The sequence below is a fragment of the Typopeltis vanoorti genome, chromosome 14 (genome assembly GCF_054136105.1).
Source record: "Typopeltis vanoorti isolate ZY-2024b chromosome 14, IOZ_Tvanoo_1.0, whole genome shotgun sequence".
Taxonomy (NCBI): Eukaryota; Metazoa; Arthropoda; class Arachnida; order Uropygi; family Thelyphonidae; genus Typopeltis; species Typopeltis vanoorti.
This window is the reverse complement of record NC_143562.1, coordinates 23,303,968-23,323,399: the sequence shown is the minus strand read 5'-3', so window position 1 is coordinate 23,323,399 and position 19,432 is coordinate 23,303,968. Positions and strand designations below refer to the sequence as shown.

Below are 19,432 nucleotides of genomic sequence, written 5' to 3'. Positions count from 1 at the left end.
CCCCTCTAGCCAAGTAATGAAACATTTCTCCTGCATCGATCCAATAAAATCCTTTATGTAACTTAAATGTGTCTATCATATTCCTTCCTTTTTTCCTATCAACCAACTTTTTCAATCATATTCCTTGTATATGTGTATATATATAAATATATATATACACCTCTCTTTTATATATATATATATATATAATGATTTTTTGCTTGTCATATAGTGAATGAATGGAATGGATTGCTGTGAGTATTTCTGTCTGTTAATGGTTTCAAGGAGCGGTATGTAGGTATTGTTTTGATAGTTTGGATCTCTCACAATGAGGCTTAGGACTTCATGGAGGTGCATGTGCAATAATAATAACAATAATTATAAGTTCACAAAGTGGTGACATCACAGAAACTCACTGTTATTACAAAACTTTGCATTATGAACAAAATACATAATTCTTTGTACATTTTCATAGTTAATGTATTTGTAGAGATTATTCTATAGAAACTCAATTCAGAAAATAATCTACTTAAGTAAATTCCAAAGCAGATGGTTCAGATGCAGAGGATAAATAACACAAAGCCAAATATTATTATCCTGTGTGACTTTTAAATCTTGAAAATAAAATACTGAAGGGAAAAAAGTTACTATATCAATTATAAATGTTTCACCTAATGTGATACACAATTACCATATAATAACTCCATTATTATAGCATCTCCTAACATCTTATTAACTACACTCTTACACAATTTCCTAGTGACCCATTCCCTTCCTGCCAGTAACGAAAAAAAAGTCTTCAGTGTCAATCCTATAAAACCCTTTTAATAACTTAAATGCTTCTATCGCATCTTCTCTTTTTCGTCTATCGGCTAATTTTTGAACCCTACAGACCATCAATCTGTTATAGATATATACATACCTCTCTTTAAACTCATTCATTGATGAAGCAATCATAACTACCTCTTGCCACCCGTTCACATCCCCCCCTCCCAAGCAAAAAATCTACTCCTAACATCTTATTAGCCACACTCTTACACAATTCCCTAGTGACCCATTCCCTTCCTGCCATGTACTGAAAAAAAGTCTTCAGTGTCAATCCTATAAAACCCTTTTAATAACTTAAATGCTTCTATCACATCTCTTTTTCATCTATCAGCTAATTTTTGAACCCTACAGATCATCAATTTATTCTTGTAATGAGCATTCCACAGAACTGCCACAATCATTGTCACTCACCTCTGGATCCTCTCCACAACTTCATCACCATGGAAACCACGAGTCCAGATCTATGTACAGCAGTTCAGATATGACCTTATTCAAGCCTTAAATAGGGGAACAATAACCTCTCTATCCCTGCTTGTTAGTGTGTTCTTCAACAACCATGTAATATGATGTGCTGTTTTGGTTATCTTCCCAATATGCCCGTGAAACAAACTCCAAGCAAAAAATCATGTCCTCACACCCTTGCTAACCACAACTTCCAGGAATGACCTCTTATACAACTCCCCTGCCCCTCTAGCCAAGTAATGAAACATTTCTCCTGCATCGATCCAATAAAATCCTTTATGTAACTTAAATGTGTCTATCATATTCCTTCCTTTTTTCCTATCAACCAACTTTTTCAATCATATTCCTTGTATATGTGTATATATATAAATATATATATACACCTCTCTTTTATATATATATATATATATAATGATTTTTTGCTTGTCATATAGTGAATGAATGGAATGGATTGTCACATATGACAATCCATCCATCTATAATCAACCCCAAGTCCCTGGCCTCATCAGTTTCCTGCAGTTCAGTTCCATTAATATAGAGCACAACTCAAAGTGCATCATCTTACACTCTGGGTCTGGATTTCTCTTTTCAGTCATTTCTGACCATAGGTGACTTTATAGGCATTGCCCACAAAGTATTCCTGGTGAGATATTTACAGGGTAGTTCACCATTGCTTCCCCCACCCTACAATTTTATCCGGGCTCTGGACCAACATATTGCTAGGATGTATTAATGACTGTAATCCGTCAGTGTTCATGGGGCCGGTTTGCCTGTAAATGTCACATCTAGTATTTCAATGACACCACCTAAGATAGAGCATCCTTGCAAAATGATCACTTAGTAATTCAACTATCTGGTTTGATTATGTTACTTCCCTATCATCAACACTTTTTAGTAATCTCTCCAGAGTAATTCCTTTTCTTACTCATCACACAGTGAAAGAAGTCTAGGATTTCTTTTGGCCTCATCTAGATTTCTCACATAATTAGTTTTGGCCTTCCTCACATGTTTCACTTCTTGCCTGTACATTGTACTGCTCATGGGCATGATGATCACCCTTTGCTTTATAATCCTGTTATATTTTGACACTGGATTGCTACAACTATGTTATTGTCTACTTATATCAAACCTATAAATTAAAGTCAGTTGTGGAGTAAGATAATGTATTATTATATTTCTATTTTAGTTGGTTAGAATGTTTCAGATTTGTATTTGTGATGGTGCATTGACTTCAAGGAGTATTCTATGTGTTTTCAAATGAATGAAGCTTAATTATAAAAAAATAAAATATTTACTGTAAACATATAAACACATAAAACAGATATATAATTCTCTATAATAAGTAATTCTCTCTCTCTCTCTCTAAGGAGATCTGATATTCCTTTTCTCTATAGAATTACAATTAGTAAATTATTTTTTACTATTCTCTCTCCCTCTCTCTCTCTATATATATATATAAAACTTTAACAGCAGTCTAGAATTACTCTGTATGAGCTCAAAGAAAATTCTCTCACTTTCTGACTCTCACAATTCTGAAAGATAACATCAAATACTTGACAAAAACAAACTGAACACAGCATTCAGTTAAAAGTTCTGTAATTTCACTTGGCCATATGACAACTTCCTTTGCAGCTTATTTTATTGTTTTTACTCATTCTGCCATATCCCAAATTCCTTAGAATACATTCAAAGTTAAAAGGCCTCACTTAACTAATATACTTGCATATGTCTCCTTTCAGCAAGTAAGTTTCCTTCAACACGTCTTTCTTTCAATTTAAATTTTCTGAAGTAGGCATGAAGAATAATCACTTAAAAAATAGGAATACATTAACTGAGCGGTTACAAATACATTTCCAATACAAGGACTATTACCGCAGATTCCATATTGCTCCTTGGAACATATATATATATATATATATATATATATATATATATATCACTTGCCTTTCATTAAGCACAAAATATTCTCATATACAAAGGCTTGATATATTATACTGTCCTTCAATCATTAGCTTCACAGTTCTGTGTCCTTGGAGAGTAATTAAAGATGCATATAAAAACTTTTCCAAGATTAAAGAACTTAACTAGGTAGTTCATTAGACCTTTCTGGTTCTCCTTCTCTACTCTTTGCCAGCTAGCATTCCTGTTACCTAGTGGCAGCTGTTCTAAACACAACTAATGTGCACATCTGTTACTGAGATTCAAAGCAAAACTCAAGTGAACATAGTTGCCATTAGTACAGCAATTGTACGCTATGAGTGTTTGACACAGAAACACTACTGTAAACAACAAACATAAATTAATTTATAACATACATACAATATTTCCATGTTATTCCCTAAGGATTATTACAATATATGTTAAACAAGTTTATTACTTAAATTCATTGAAGCCTACCTTATTGCACTACCACTTAATCACATGGTAGTTTCGGTAATGTGTGTGTTATGATCCATCGAGTCGTTTCTGACTCCTGGCAACTCCATGAACATACACTCTCCATTCCGATCTGTCCCTGACCATGTCTTTCAGAACCTCCAAGCGCACTCCAGTTGCTTCTTTAACTCCATCCACCTATCTAATTCTTGGTCTTCCTCTTCTCCTGCTTCCATTAACTTTGGCAAGCATCATCATCTTCTCCAGACTGTCATTTGCTCACATAATATGTTCGAAGTATGACAATTTTTGCTTGATGATCATAGCTTCAAGGGAGCAATCTGACTTTATTCTGTCTATCACTGATTTATTGGTTTGCTTTGCAGTCCATGGTATTCTTCGTAAGCATCTCCAAACCCATAATTCAAATACATCTATCTTCCTTCTTTCACTCTTTCTCAGGGTCCAACTTTCACATCCATACAGCACCACAGGGAATACCATTGCTTTCACAATTCCGATTTTTGTTGTGAGGCTAATATCTTTATCTTTAAAGATCTTGCTTAACCCTTTCTGACCTGAATTTTTTTTTCCAAGTGAAAAAAATTTTTCTTTCTATTTATTTTGTCTTTAGGTCTAAAAAAGCATGAGTATCAAGTATGAAAATGTATTTTTTTCAATGATTCATGGAAATTTCATTTTCATTTTCATGTTTCCAATTCTGAAATTAATCATTTTCAATGATTAATTTCAGAATTGGAAACATTTGCCATGTAATATGGGCTATGAAGGCCAAGAAAGTTAGTGATTCCAATTGGAATCACTAGGCAGAAAGGGTTAAATTTGTAAAGTTCCGGTAATACTAAGCATATAATGCATTACTAAATGCAAACACATATATATTTTTAGATTATCTCATCATATAACAAAAATGTATTTCTCATTAATGAAATTATATATAAAATTATATATATAAATAAACACACAGTATATATAAAACTGTAAAAAAAACTAACATAACAAGTGAAAGAATTATGTGAGATTTTTAGACCATCACAACTTTTTCTTTGTGTGCAACTCCTGCTTACTGAAATTATTCATTCATCTTACTCCTACCTGATTTATTCTTCAGAATCTGGTATACATTTTGATACTGCTTTTTTTCAAACATCCCTTGACCACCTTTCATCCACCACCATCTCTTCACTTCAAATTCTTATGCCATTGCTGCTGAAAGCTATCTCCTCAGCCTGTTATAATCACACATATATTCCTTGTTAATAGAAAATTCTACACGTCTGGTGATCTCTCAAGATGAGATAATCACTTTCTCCAAGCACAGGCAGCAGCTAGATTGGTTAATATTAAGTTTTCTGGTTCAATGATCACATATAGCACTTTTGAACCTCATGACCTCTCCATTACATGCTGTCTCAGTTAATTATCTCTTAGCAGCTGTATAAATTACATTTCCTACCCTGCCAGTGACCATCCTCCTTCTCAATCTATGTCCCATAATTGAAATCCCTGGTAATAATCACTTGACTTGTACTCATGATTCTAATTTGCTATTGCATATCATCTACATTTTCTCATATAGGATTATAGCAGAAACCAATTACATATTTTGTCCTGCAGACCAGGTAGCCTCAAATAAACTGTCAAAAACTCCTCACCCTTATTTTGAATACTTCTGTATACATAAACTGCAATATCCCCTTCATCCCACAACTTCCCTTACACCTGATGTTGCTTAGCCCACTGAAGTTAAGAATGTGAGGTGCTACATCATGTGATCACTCTCCCACTTGCTAACCTCTAGGTTGCCAGGACCCATGCTCACCTGCATGGGTCCTGGCAATCCCCCTCGCCTACACCCAACATTCTAATTTCCCTGACTCTGCACTTCCAAACTCTCACTGAACAACACACACACGCACTCTCTCTCAAGATTCCTGACACCGAATCCATTAAAATACATCCACCTTATATAAATCTTTACTTCCATCCACTAAATTCACTCCACACCATTTCTCCTGCAAAATATCACCTCACTAATTGTAAGATCATAATTTTTTTAGGATTTTTGTTGGGTACATCTGAAAAAACTAACAAATATCCTAAAAAAAAAATGACCTCACAACTTATTACAAACCACATAGAAATCAGCATCTCTTATCTGCTCCATCAAAGACCAGCCACTCTCCCTAGACCTTTGCAGTTGCAACTGTCCTACTATGGCCAAAGATGCTGGACAGCCAATATCAGGATATCCAAACACAAGGACTATATCCGGTTCCACCAATACAGTCACTCAGGACTTGCTGACCATGCATTGGACACCCATAACAGAATACTCTGGAAGAAGGCCACTTTATTACACCAGAGCGAGTACAAGTATGAAAGATAATTCCTTGAATCAGCCTCAACTCTCAAAAACTTTCCCAACCTCATCATATTTGGGTGCATGAGACTATCCCAAATTTGGGAAGCATACGTTCTAAGTTCGTCAGCCCAACGGCCAAGACAACCTAATTTAGTCTGCTAGAGGACACCACCTTTTAGGACTCCAGGACTGACTTCAGTTGTCTTCCTTCAGCCTCATTTGCTTAGTGTGAGTGCCTGCATCACATATAATTGTGATGCAGGCACTCACACTATGTTTTGTGATTTCCTGAAGATGGCAATGTAACATTGCTGAAATATAGGTAGTTATTAAGTTTTTATAATTAATAATTGAGTTTATGGTGTCATTTCCTAAAAAAAAAGTATGTCTAACCAATGTATAAGCTTATCTACAAACATATTTGTTTAGTGTCTATTGTCTAGATAGTAGTGTCTTGAACTGGTGCAAATGGTAATGGATTTTTCGAGCTATGCAGATTAAATGAAGAATAATAGGGTAAGAGTCAAATGGATGTGTAAGCTTATCAAGCAAGAGATTCATATAACTGTTGTATGGGAAGCTAAGTTTGAGATGAAAAGAAACTGGCTCTGAAAGCTAAAGACAACTCCCAAAGAATTCCATTGTTATGCTGCAAGTAAAAGAAAGAATGAATTTGAAAGAGTAACTCTAATGAATGTAGATGGTGTGAGAGTGACAGATGCATAAGAGGTTGTTCGACTAATGAGTGCCCATTTTGCTAAAAACTATAAACCTGGTGTATGCAGCATCAAGCTCACATCTATGTCTTCACTGGATGAAGAAACTCAGGCGTATGAGGTGGCAGTATTAGAGCTGCTGCACAAACTGAATAAGAATTCAACAATAGGGACTGAGAATATCAGCAATGATGCTAAAAGAGTATTTAGCTAGTTCAGCTATTCCCTTGATCAGGCTATATAATTTGAGTCTCAGAACTGCGAAGATTCCACAAGAATGGAAAAAACGTATATGGTAATTCCATTGCACAAGGACTGATGTATCCAACTAGTGATCAACATCTCAGGAGTGGTGGTGAAGATTTTGGAAAAATTGGTAAGGCCTCACATTCAGAAATAGGTTGACAGTGAATCTCTACTTTGCAATGAACAACATGGGTTTGCTAAAGGAAGGTCATGTTTTAGCAACTTGCTCACATTCTATAATAATGTTACCACTGAGTTAGACAAAGGGAATGGATATATCACGATACTTTTGGATTTTGCTAAGGCTTTTGACAGAATACAGCATGGAAGACTGTTGCATGAATTGGAGAATATGGGATTGGATTATAAAATATTAGTGTGGATAAGATGCCGGCTGCTAAACGATATCAAAGAGTAGTATGTCTGCCAGATTTAAGGTAACTAGTGGTGTACCACAATGATCAGTCCTTGGTTCACTCTTATTCAATCTATAGATTAACAACATCAGGAAAGATTTGACAGGCTATTTGCTGATGAATAGCCTGTCTTTGCAGGGTAATCATTCCTGATTACCCTGCAAAGATAGGCAGGGTAATCAGGAATGCAGCTGATATGCATTACTTGCAGAATTATTTGAATAGGCTGGAAATGTGAGCATGAGAAAGTGGATGTCAATAAATGTAAAATCATGCACTTTGGCATGATTAGATATCCAGTGTCATATTATATTGGTGGAATTATGCTAGACTAACTGATCAGGATAGGGATCTTGGAGCGTGAGTGTTAGTAGGAAGTTGAAATTAAAGGACCATGAAGAAAAGACTGCAAATATAACTCAAAAGATAATTGCAATGCCGAAACTAACTTAGACATGTAAAGATAAGGATGTCATTTTGCCTCTTTACAAGACCTCACTTGGGCTACTGTGCACAGGTGTGGTCTCTTGGTTTCTGTTGTGATTCTGATAGTGGAGAGAGAGTGCCAAGGAGAGTTAAAAATTATATCAAATATCAATGATATCAGGATTTTAGAATAGTGATTATAAAGATAGATTGAGAATTTGCAGACTGCAGGCACTAGCAAACAAGAGAAAGAGAAGTGATTTGATTGAGACTTATAAATTTTTGAAAGGGGCATACATGATTTCAATTCATGGAATTTTTCATTTTATGGAGGGTGGGGAAAGGACAATGGGCATCCTTAGAAACTGAGAATGAATGCTACCAAGAAGGGGTGAGATCTAGACTTTTCTCTCATAGAGTGGTGTGATTGGAATGGATTGCCATTGGATAGTGTGTGTGCAAACAGTGTGAATGAATTCAAGAACAAGTATGACAGCTGGTGTGTGTGTGTGTGTAGTATGTGGCCTCCCTCATTTGAGTACCCAAGAGGTCACTCTTAATAATAATAATAATTTAGTACCTTACAATGTTAGAGGTCATGGATAAAAAAGGGGCAACATTAATATGAGAAATATTACATTAGTGCATTAAACTCTCAAAATGTCATTGTCAAAATTAAAACGGAAAAGAATTGTAAATTTATTAAACATTGTTCTTAACTCTGCCTGCTATAATTAAATAAGATAACAAATTTTTTAACTATTTAGACCAGTATTAAGTGACCACTGCTATCTTACCAAAACATCAGTGTGGCATTACTGACTTTTGTTTTATGTGTACAGTAGTTTTGCTCTATGCATTTAATACTAAAGATGCTTATTAAATATTTTTATGTAAGGTCTTTGCTATTAATTAGCTCATTAATAATTTTAATTTTTGGAAAATACTTGTAGGTTTAAAAGACTAAAATGGCTTGTAAAACTGGTCTCCACTGCAATAAACTACGTATTTAAAATGAATATCAAGTCTGCATTGGAGATGTAGATGATTTTCATTCACTAATAATTGATTCATGGTGGAATGATGGGAAAGACTGGCTGGAAATCTGAAGTGACATGAAACAACCATCTCTCCTCCAGACAGGAATTATCTGTTTCTTTATACCCATCATAGTCATAATATGTATAAAACCTTTATATTATTCATATCAATGTTTTTTTTCTTTTATTATTTTCCTTCATTATTGTCTTTCATTTCATTCTTTCAGTCACATTTAATTAAATACAAAGTCTGATTGATTAAAGCTTGAAATAAATTTCTATGTTCAACAAATCCTTTAAAAGCAAAATATTCTTTTCTATACCTCATTATGAGATATCTCTCAAATTATTTTTTCCCATAAAGAGGATTTTTCAAGTAGAGTACACACTGTAAACAACCAACCTGTCAAAAGTTTAAGCTGGTAGTTATAAAGTGTGGTTATCACTAACAACCAGACTTTATAACTACTAGGCTTAAGTTCGTTAATGTAATCAGAAGTTCTCTGCTTTCACTAATCGGTTTTACTTACCTGCTATATGACCTGATTAAAACAAAACAGCAACTTTATGATAATTAAAACCAGACAGGTTGTGTAAATTAATTATGGAATTATATTAGACAAAGTAATTTCTTTTTTCTTTTATTTTATTCCATTCTTTCTATATAGATCACAGTAATTGAAAACATACTGCTATTTCTCTACATGCTGACATGGAGATTCCAGTGCCTTCAATTTGTTTCAGAGCATAATCTTTAGGATCTGACCTATCAGAGAAAATAAATAAAAACAAAGCTGCAATTACAAAGTTTCATAATACAATGTATATGTAATATGTATGAAGGAAAGATGAGTATTCATTACAATTTTTATTTTTATTTTGAATACAATTCCTATACATAAGGGATCTCAAAACCAAGTGGTTAAAGAGAAAGAAGGAACTGGCTGATTTGCTTCTTAAATGGCTAGAGGGTGTAGTTCTTGAGGAAAACAGTGTGAGGAAGATTGTTTCAAAGATAGAGGTATAGAGAGAATGAAAAGTTAGTTCAGTATGTCTGAAGCTGAATCATGTATGGATATTCTAGTTTTAAGAGAAATTGTGCCATAGGTCTATATATTTTTGTGGTGTGGCATTTGCAATATAGTTACCTTACCAACATTTTTAGCTAATATAAATACTTTACATCCTCATATCAAATTCACTATGGAAATTGAAAGAGACAACAAATTATCATTTTTAGACATTATTCTCATCCGCTCACCATCAGGCAATTTAACATCAGTTTATAGAAAATCTACTTTCACTGGACATTACACTCTTCAACAATCTGCATATCATCCTTCTCAAAAGACAGGAATCATAATATATTTAACTTGACGAGCTGAGACTAATTGTTCAACTCCCCGTAATTTACAGGAAGAACTCTCAACTATCAAACAATATATGAAATTAAATGGCTTCTCTGAAAGGACTACAGACCATCTGTTTGACTCCTACAAACCTAACCCAAACAACAAGGAATCAATACGTTGAGTTCCAATACCATACATCTCTGGCATTCCGGAACCGATTTCAAGAATTCTGAAGAAATATGATTTAGTAGCGACTTATATTCCTATTAATAAACTCTCAACGCATTTACCCTCTTCTAAAGATAAACGTTCATCTACAAATCTTCCAGGTGTATACCAAGTTTCATGTGACTGCCATCTTTCCTACTTTGGGCAAACTGGATGCTCAATAGAAAAAAGAATAAAAGAACATCAATCATATATTTTCCACAAAAAATCCAATAAGTTTGGATTAGCTCAACATGGAATAGAGGCAGACCACAACATTCATTGGTCTGAAACAAGCCTTCTACATAGATGTTGGTACAAATTTGAATGCCTATTTAAGGAGAGTGCTGAGACCTTGCTTCACCGCTCTAACTTGAATCGGAATGACTGCCTATCTTTATCAAAAATATGGGAGAGTTTGCTTCGAATAACACATCATTAAAGTTTTTTTTTTTCACTAATTAAGACCAATAATGATATTTTATAAAGAGAAATAAGGTCCTAAGAAACCAACTAGTTACTACATCTATCTGATAATCTGTTTAGTATGATGTTATAAATTATATATATATATATATATATATATATATGCAATTTATTTTAGATTTTTATGATTAATCTTTTCTTCAGTGAAAGCATAATGCTATTGGCAATTTAATATCATATGGCTTGTTCTATTTTGAATAAATCAACTGTTTGAATTTTACCTTATTAAAACTGTTTTTTAAGCCACTGACGATAGTCTGTTAATTTCAGACTGAAACACATGGCAGTATATTTAATAAATAATACTTTTATTGTAGGAGCCTGTGTAGCTCAGTGGATGTGGTGTTCGCACACCACGTCGCTTGGCCGCATGAAGGAAAACTTGGTTTCGAGTCTAGTTGGCGACTAGAGGAAATTTTTCTAAAACTCTTTTTGACCGGTTCCCGAGTTAGTCGATCTCTGGCACAGGCAAGCGGGTTTTTTCTCCTGAAAACTCGGGTTTTTCGTCCTGTAAACTCAAGAAAATCAACTGTAGAACCCACATTATTTCAGACATTAAATACAAGTGTTAGAGTTAAGGACCACAAGATGGCAGCACCTGTAGAGCCATCTCTCTTCACTGCGGGCCGCTTAATTAGTGATAGCCTTGGGCCAGCTATCTCTGATTGGGTACCAGTGGAGACTGAACTGCCCACTCAGTCTCCAAAAAGTTAGATAGGGCTATAAATGGTCTCGCCTACTCCCTGTGTATATGGGAATAAAAAGGCGCTAGCCGATTTTTTTTTACTTTTATCGTGTTTTCATGTATATATTGTATAGATATTGACCAGCAGTTACTTGTGTTTCAACATGCTTATAGTTAAGGATAGTGTGATCAGTTCAGTGGAACTGATCTCATGAAAATACCTATAGAAGAAACGTGAGGAAGAAACAGAATGCTTCTAGGAATATGATTGGAGTGAGACTGAAGTCATCTGTTATTCATCTTCTGGATGGTATCAAGCATTTTAAGGAAGGGTTTTCATGCAATGCAAAATGTGAGGGCAGTATTCCGAGTTTGGGCAGATTTGGAATTGACATAATGTTATCAGATGTAAAGGTGAAAAGCAGGCTTTTGAATAAAAGAGGACATCAAGTTTCTGAGAAGCTGTGATGTGATGTATTTATGCCAGGAAAGGCTAAAAATGTAAGTTAGCATGAGATAAAAGAAAAACCTGATCTTGAACTGGAGTTAGAGCTTCGTCAAAGGGGAAGCGAAGAGTGATCTTTCTTAAGAGAAATAAGGAAAGACTGTCTTAACAACACCGAAGTTCACTTGGTTATTTCACCCCATTGGAGAATGACAAAGTTCAGTGTTTAAGACATTGGTTATGTAATCTTGAAGCTTGGATCATTTGATCCAAGCTTCAAGATATTACAAATGAAGAAAAGGAGTAGACTATTGTCTTCAAAAAATTATGGATAAAATTTGACGATAGTAAGTTAAGATAAGTAAAGTAAAACAGTATGTAAAACATCAACAAAAGTAGAGAACCTTCGGTACTGAGCATGGTGGAGAAAGCTGAAGCAAGGAAACCATTCACCATTACACAATGAAACAATAATAGAGGAAACCAGCAACCACTCAAATGCAAAGAGTGGAAGGCAGTCTATCAAATGATATCTTGTGAGAAAGTTGCTGTACCAGACCTAATCAAATGCCTTGAAAATGTTGAGAGGGACCAGTTTCTGCCAACTTTTCTTCATGTCCAAAACTGGATAAGGTTGACTAGGACATCTGTTGTGGAGCAGGAGTGGCAGAATTCATACTGATAATCATAAATTAATTGATTGGCCTCCAGGTAGTGAAGATTTAATTAATCTTTTATTTTATATGTAGTGAAGAAGTTAGCTTTTGAGGTTTATGTTAATTTTTAGAGATCAGGTAAGGTGAGGGCAACGAGACAATGGTTTCATAGTTTACTTTTATCTTCAATTTTTGTGAAATGGGCTGAATATAAGATTGCTTGCACAATTTCTAAGGGATAGATGTTAATTTTGGAGCAGAAACTAGGAACAAATCCGACATGATTTGTTATTAAATGATAACAGATATGAACTATATCTGTTATTATTCAAGATATTAAAGGACAATTCTGATTTTTTTTTCTGGCAAAAGATGAGCAAGCAAGAAGTAAGCTGTTCTTCGTACAGTGAGAGATGATGTGCCTTGGTCATTTATTCACAAGATAGTAGAGAAGACTGATGCCAGGGGATCAGTCTTAGTATTAGGTGATGTTACAATAATGCCTTCTAGACAGGGCTGTCGCCATATTAGATCGTTCCCTGAGGCAAACAATTAAATATCACCACTGATGGATTATAAGGCAAAAATATAAGAAAATCTACAATTGCTATTTGTTTTTATTACAAGAGAAACATTAATGCAAAACGATTACATAATAATATTAATTTAATGTTTGCTCTACAGGGATATTGCTCAATAAAACTGTTTATAAGCTATGTCTGCATCTATCTATCGATATAGTTTCTAGACTAACCAATCTTTCTTGGGTCATTGCTGTTCGCAAATAATTTTTAATCACTTTAAGCTTGGAAAAACTTCTTTCGGCACTTGCTACACTAACAGGAATTGTTAGTGTAGCGACAGTGCCTACTGCAATATGGCTGAACGAGCACCCTTATTAAGCCATGCCATGAGGAAGGCTGCCTAGATGCTACACCCTGTTGAAGGTACTGCATCTGGATATAAGAAAGATGGAATCTTGAAAGGGCAGAAGTTGCAAGCAGTATCCTTGGCAAGGAATGAGATAGCTTGACTACTATTTTAGCAAGAGTCAACTTTTTTTCTACATTCCTTTTTAACATCTGTTACAGGTTGCAGTTTAGGCTGAGTACAAGGCTAGGTTTTGGGCTGTAACCAACTGAGGTATGCAAAATTTTTATCTTGAACTATTTTGTCCTTGTTTTTTATCAAATGATTTTCAGTAGAGTAGGAAATGAAGGCTGTCATTCAATAAAGATTGTTTCAATTATTTGTCCTGAACAGGTATTTAGATCAGACAGAACCAGTAACAAGGTCATTGGAAAGAGTAAAAAATCATAGAAGTCATTAAATTTGGTTCCAACCATTGTAGTGTCAAAGGACATGAGAACATCTCAACAAAGAATGTTCTACAGAAAAGGAAACATGAACAAAGTTATTCTGAATTACCAAGATGATAACTGACATCCAGTGGCATAGTTGGGGGGGGGGGGGGGAATCCTCCCCGGGCGGCACTTTTTTTGGGGTTTTCATGTGAGGTACAATTTTATTTTTCGACGACTCTTTTATTTATGTTAACTTTAATTTTTATTACTTAATAATTAGTTTTTAACAACTATACTTACAACTAAAATAAATAAAATATAACAAAACTTACATTTCCCTATCATGCTTTAATTCAAATTCTTAAAAATAAAACGCATGGCACAGCAACTGTTTTATTGGTTTATTGCTTACACCATGGCAGTGGTACTGCACAGTTAGTACATATTTGCAAAAACGTTTTTTTTTTCTTCTAATTTTGCATATAACTAAGGCCATCGACAGGATTTTAGGACCTTGGTAATAATAATATTTCTGTGGGCCCCTACTATATTAGGGTTTTTGCTTAACCCTTTCGATGCGTTTATGCAGTGCATAAAAATTAACAAGCGTGATTCTGTTTTTACCCTAAAAATTGTTAACATGCCTGATTCATCATCAGCTTTTTTAATCTGTTACACATTTATATCTATTGGGTCATTTATGGAAACTGTTGAAAAAATATTTATAGTTTACTTTTATAGTTGTGTTGTATTGTATTGTTTATGTATGTTTAGTCTAAAGTCTAGATTTAAGCAAATCTTTCATACTGCTGCATGTTTGCGGCAATCAGGGAGTTGCAGTAAAAACGCCTGCAAGTCTGACAAGTGGTGACATTGACTAAGCCTCAGATTGTTATAGTTTGATCTCGTTAAGTGCATGTAATATCTTTATGATTTTACATCATTCTTCTTTGTTTTTCTGAGATGAGTTAGAGTATCACAGTTTTTTAGGCATGCAGACTACCCAAACTAACATTTTAAAAGGGATTTATCTATCCCTGTTATTCCTTATTTATTTAATTATTAGTTATTATGAATATCTTTCTTTTTCTTATTATTCTTTCAGTCTTACTTAAGGTGAAGTGAACAAAAGAAAGTGGTGCAGCCTTTAGAAAAAAGAAAAAGTCTAGGGAGTAAGAATTAAAAAAGAATGAAGGTGCACTACTGAAATACCTCGGTCGTGAAACTACTACTACTGTTGCTGAAGCAATTTCAAATTCTAACCACTGAAATTGAAATTGAAATTCAATTTCGAGTTCAAACCATCATCAAAGTCAAGTGATTCTTCAACAAGCGATAAGGAGTGTAACGAACAAAAAATTTCAGCTGTTGACTTAAAAGATGTTGGTCTTTGGCCAAGTAAGATTAACGATGACACACTGATCTTACAGAGGTCATTCAAATTTTGATTCTGCAGATGGATTCAACATGTGGTGGAAATTTAATCCTAAAATATTCAACCATGAATTTAGCGCGCCCATGTTCGATCTTTCACACAATGGAAGGAGCTGGAAATTAGAATCTGATGTGGAGCAACAATTGATAAAAAGGAACAAGAACAAGTTGAAGCAAAGAAGTGGAGGAGATACTTTCATGATTGTTGATATCATTAGATTCCTAGCTAAACAAAATTTGGCTTTATGGAGTCACTGAGAAGGAAATTGTTACATGGGAAATACAGGAAATTTTTTAGACTATTGTTGGCAAAATATGATCCAGTGCTACATGAACATATTCTAAGAATCAAGCTGGGAAAAAAGTTTGCTAAATCCTATATGTCGCCTACTATTCAGAACGAGTTTATAGAAATTTTGGGAGAAAAAGTAAGAAGCAAAGCTATCGAGCAAGTAAAGAAGTAAAGTTTTTTCTATGATATTCGACAGCATCCCTGATATTTCTCATAAGAATCATACGAACCAAGTTTTATGCTAAATTATGATTGATAGAAATAAAGTGAAGGTTATGGAATCATTTGTTGATTTTAGAAACAAAAGGTAAAACCGCCAAAAATATTTCAACTATGATTTTGCAAAAATTAGAAATCGACAGAATTGATATTTAAAATTGTAGAGACAAGCATATGATAATGCTGCAATGGCTGGTCAACATACTGGCATTCAGAAATGCATCAAGGAAATTAATGGAAAAGCAAAATTTGTTGCATGTACAAATCACTCACTGACTTTGGCAGGTGTACATACAGCTTCTGTTGCTGTGAATTCTGTTACCCTTTTTGGAACTGTGGAGTGTTTTTCATGTTTTTTTTCTTCCCAACCCATCGATGGGATATTCTGACTTCAGTCACTGGTCAAAGTGTCAAGTGAGTAGTAAAAATTCAGTGGAGTGCACGAGGAGATGATGTCAGTGTTGTAAAAGAAATTACTCGAAAATCTTAAGTGCTGTAGAACATTTAACTGATGAAGAAGAAAATAGAGTAACCAGGTCAGATGTTGGTGTACTTCTTTCAGTTGTGCTTTCTTAGCCTGTAGGAATCCGTCCTTTTTTTTTCATTTGATTTCAGATTAACAACACTCAGGTCTACCTCCAAACCAAAGGATTGAATATACAACAATGTGACATAAAACTCAAGGCTTTAAAAGAATTTTTAACTGAAAATAGGGACAAATTAGTTAACAATTCAATAGCTTATGCAAAAGAAATTTTGATGATCTGGGACTAGTCATGGATCGTTGGTGTAGAAAGAAGAAACTGATGGCAGATGAAGAATCACCACGTCATTTCATGTTCTTGCTGAAAAATATACCTTCCTTATTCCATCGAATATTTTGAATAATAAATGCAAATTGTCAACTAAATCATGATCATGATGACATTAATAAAGAAGAGTTCCTCACTGAGAGAAAAAGACTTCAGAATTTTATTTCTGTTGCTGCTATGCAAGACAAAACAGAGACGTGGAAGGACAGTCCCATTGAACTTTTGCGGTTTATTCTACACAGTCTTGAAAACTCAGTTCCAAATATTGTAACTATTGTGAATTTTCCTCACAACTGCTGTAAGTGTTGCTAGTTGTGATAGGAGTTTTTCTAAATTAAAATTCATTAAGAATTACCTAAGATCTACAATGAGTCCCTTGTGTTTAAGAAATCTTGCCATACTGTCTACAGAACAGCAACTGAGTGATAAAATAGACTTCAACAATGTCATTGATGGTTTTGCTAACAGAAAAGCAAGAAAAATAACAGTTTATAATGTTGGAATTAAAATTTTACTTCAAAAATAAACATAGTGTTTTAATTATATTTCCCTATACTTCATTTGACTTTTTGTGGTATTTTTGTATGTATTGAGAGGGGCAGCAAAAACTCAGGGACTGCCTCAGGGCAGCAAAAGCTCTAGCTATGCCGCTGCTGACATCAACATTATATTGGAAAGGAGATGGTTAAATAGAGATCCAGGATAATGAGGATCATCCAGTATTCTGGTAGGCTGGGACATTTGTGTAAGATCATTAATAACTGCAAATACTTCATCTGTTCCTTCTTGATATTCTGATCAAGCTGATTAGAAGGAAAACCTCTCAGAGTTGTGAAAAGAAACATCTCAAGGAAGAATGACCTCACTTTGTAATTAGACTACAGAAAATCAAACTTCACAGATAAATTGAAATGGTAGGATACAGAATTGTCCCAAAGATAAGAAAATAAGAGAGGAGGAGGAATATTGTTAATGGTGGCAGAGGAATTGTGTCCTTCAAGAGTTGAAGTGGAAAACAGTAGTAAGCGTGAAGATTTTGAAGCTGTTTGGTGTTAAGATCAGTAGAATAATGTGTTTAATAGGATGCTATTATAGGCCAGGGAATGTGGAGAGTATTGATTGGGAAATGTTTAGACAAATTAGTTGGGCAAGTAAAAGGAAGATGATCCTAATGGGAGATTTTAATTATAGGAATGCAGATTGGAAAGAAGAGATGGTATATAGTGTTAAATTGTGAATGAAACTATGTTGTGTAATTTATTTTTTTTCATTCACATTTAACATTGCTTATTATATATTAATCATAATTTGTATAAAAATTATTTATTGTTCCTTAATTAAGAATTACTATTTAAATATTTGTTCTAAACTTAACCTACTATTAATTTATTAAATAATAATATGTGTAGAAATTTATGATAACTAAAATATATATGTAAAGTAACGAAAAGTGTATTATAAATAATTGTATACGTAATGAAAAAGCTGATTAAGTAGCTCAAATATTCTGTTTATTCTTATTTGTGAAAATTTAACGTTATGTAATCACTCGTGTAGTAGTAGAGCATTGTATTACATTAGCAAAATGTTTGCGTTTATTTGTTGTCATGGAGACGCATGAAATAAACAAGCACGAGTCGAATAGAGCGTGACCTTCGGACTGAAAGGAGAGAAAAGATATTATACAGATAGAGGATTTTGAATTAAGGGAGAGAGGAAGTTTTTGCGGAGCAGAAAGGAAGGTAGGATACAAGCAAAGGAAGTGGAAGAAAATTATAAGTTCTCTAGGGCAGAAATTCATGAGAATAGTGTTTAGAAGTGAGCCAAAACATAGTGAACCATATACTTAATTGCAAGTGAAGTCAGCTGTGTTGTAAAGGAAAATTAATGCTGTAACTGGATAAATAAAGAACTGGACATTCAATGAAAAATTCTGATTAGTTCCAGTTAGTCTAGGATTACGTCTTAATTCTATGTTGTCCTGAGAAGAATCATATTGAAATTAACTAGTTTGAGAAAAGTAAACAAGAAAGATATCAGTGCCTTATTGATGTGTTTTTTTTGAGTAGTGAAGCACAACTAACAGTAGTTCAGTCAAGTCGTTGGAGAATTTTTATTAATGTGTTCCGCTAACGTGAATAAATTAATTCATAAGTGTGCTCGCAATTAATTGATGCATTGAAGATTGTATCTGGTAAGAGTAGTCATATTTGTCTGTTTATTCTAACATTAACATATCTTGTAAGTTCAAAGTCCAAAATAAGATTGCTTGGAATACTGCCTACCTTGATTAGTGCTTCTTGTGAATTTAAACATTAAGTACAGCTGATGGATATGTGGAGACTGATTAAATAGGAAGTTTCATTTTATTAACTTGAGTTAAGAAAGCTTATGATCTTGAAGCTGTGAACTGTATGTGAAAGTTTAGAAATTGAATTGGCATGAGTGACTTAGCAAGATGTATTAAGTTAATTGTATTGTTTCATTTTAAAGCAGATTTCTTGTATTTGTTATATATATCATATATTAAATGTTTTATTTTGTTAATCTAAATATTGTGTTTGCCTGAATTCCTTTTTATTGCACCATTCATAAATATTCGAATCTTGCAGGAACCCCAAGTGGAATAGTAAATAATTCGGCCTAAATAAATGAGGAGACTGCT

General features: G+C 34.1%; 1 protein-coding gene across 2 annotated transcripts in view; it reads right to left on the bottom strand.

The window, feature by feature from the left end:
- Cdk8 (cyclin-dependent kinase 8) overlaps nucleotides 1-19,432 on the bottom strand; it is a 190,176-nt gene that overhangs the window by 110,077 nt on the left and 60,667 nt on the right. For both annotated transcript variants that reach the window (XM_090403316.1, XM_090403317.1), the window contains exon 4: nucleotides 9,566-9,641. In XM_090403316.1, the coding sequence (XP_090259442.1) occupies nucleotides 9,566-9,641 (76 nt within the window). The remainder of the gene's footprint in view (nucleotides 1-9,565; nucleotides 9,642-19,432) is intronic.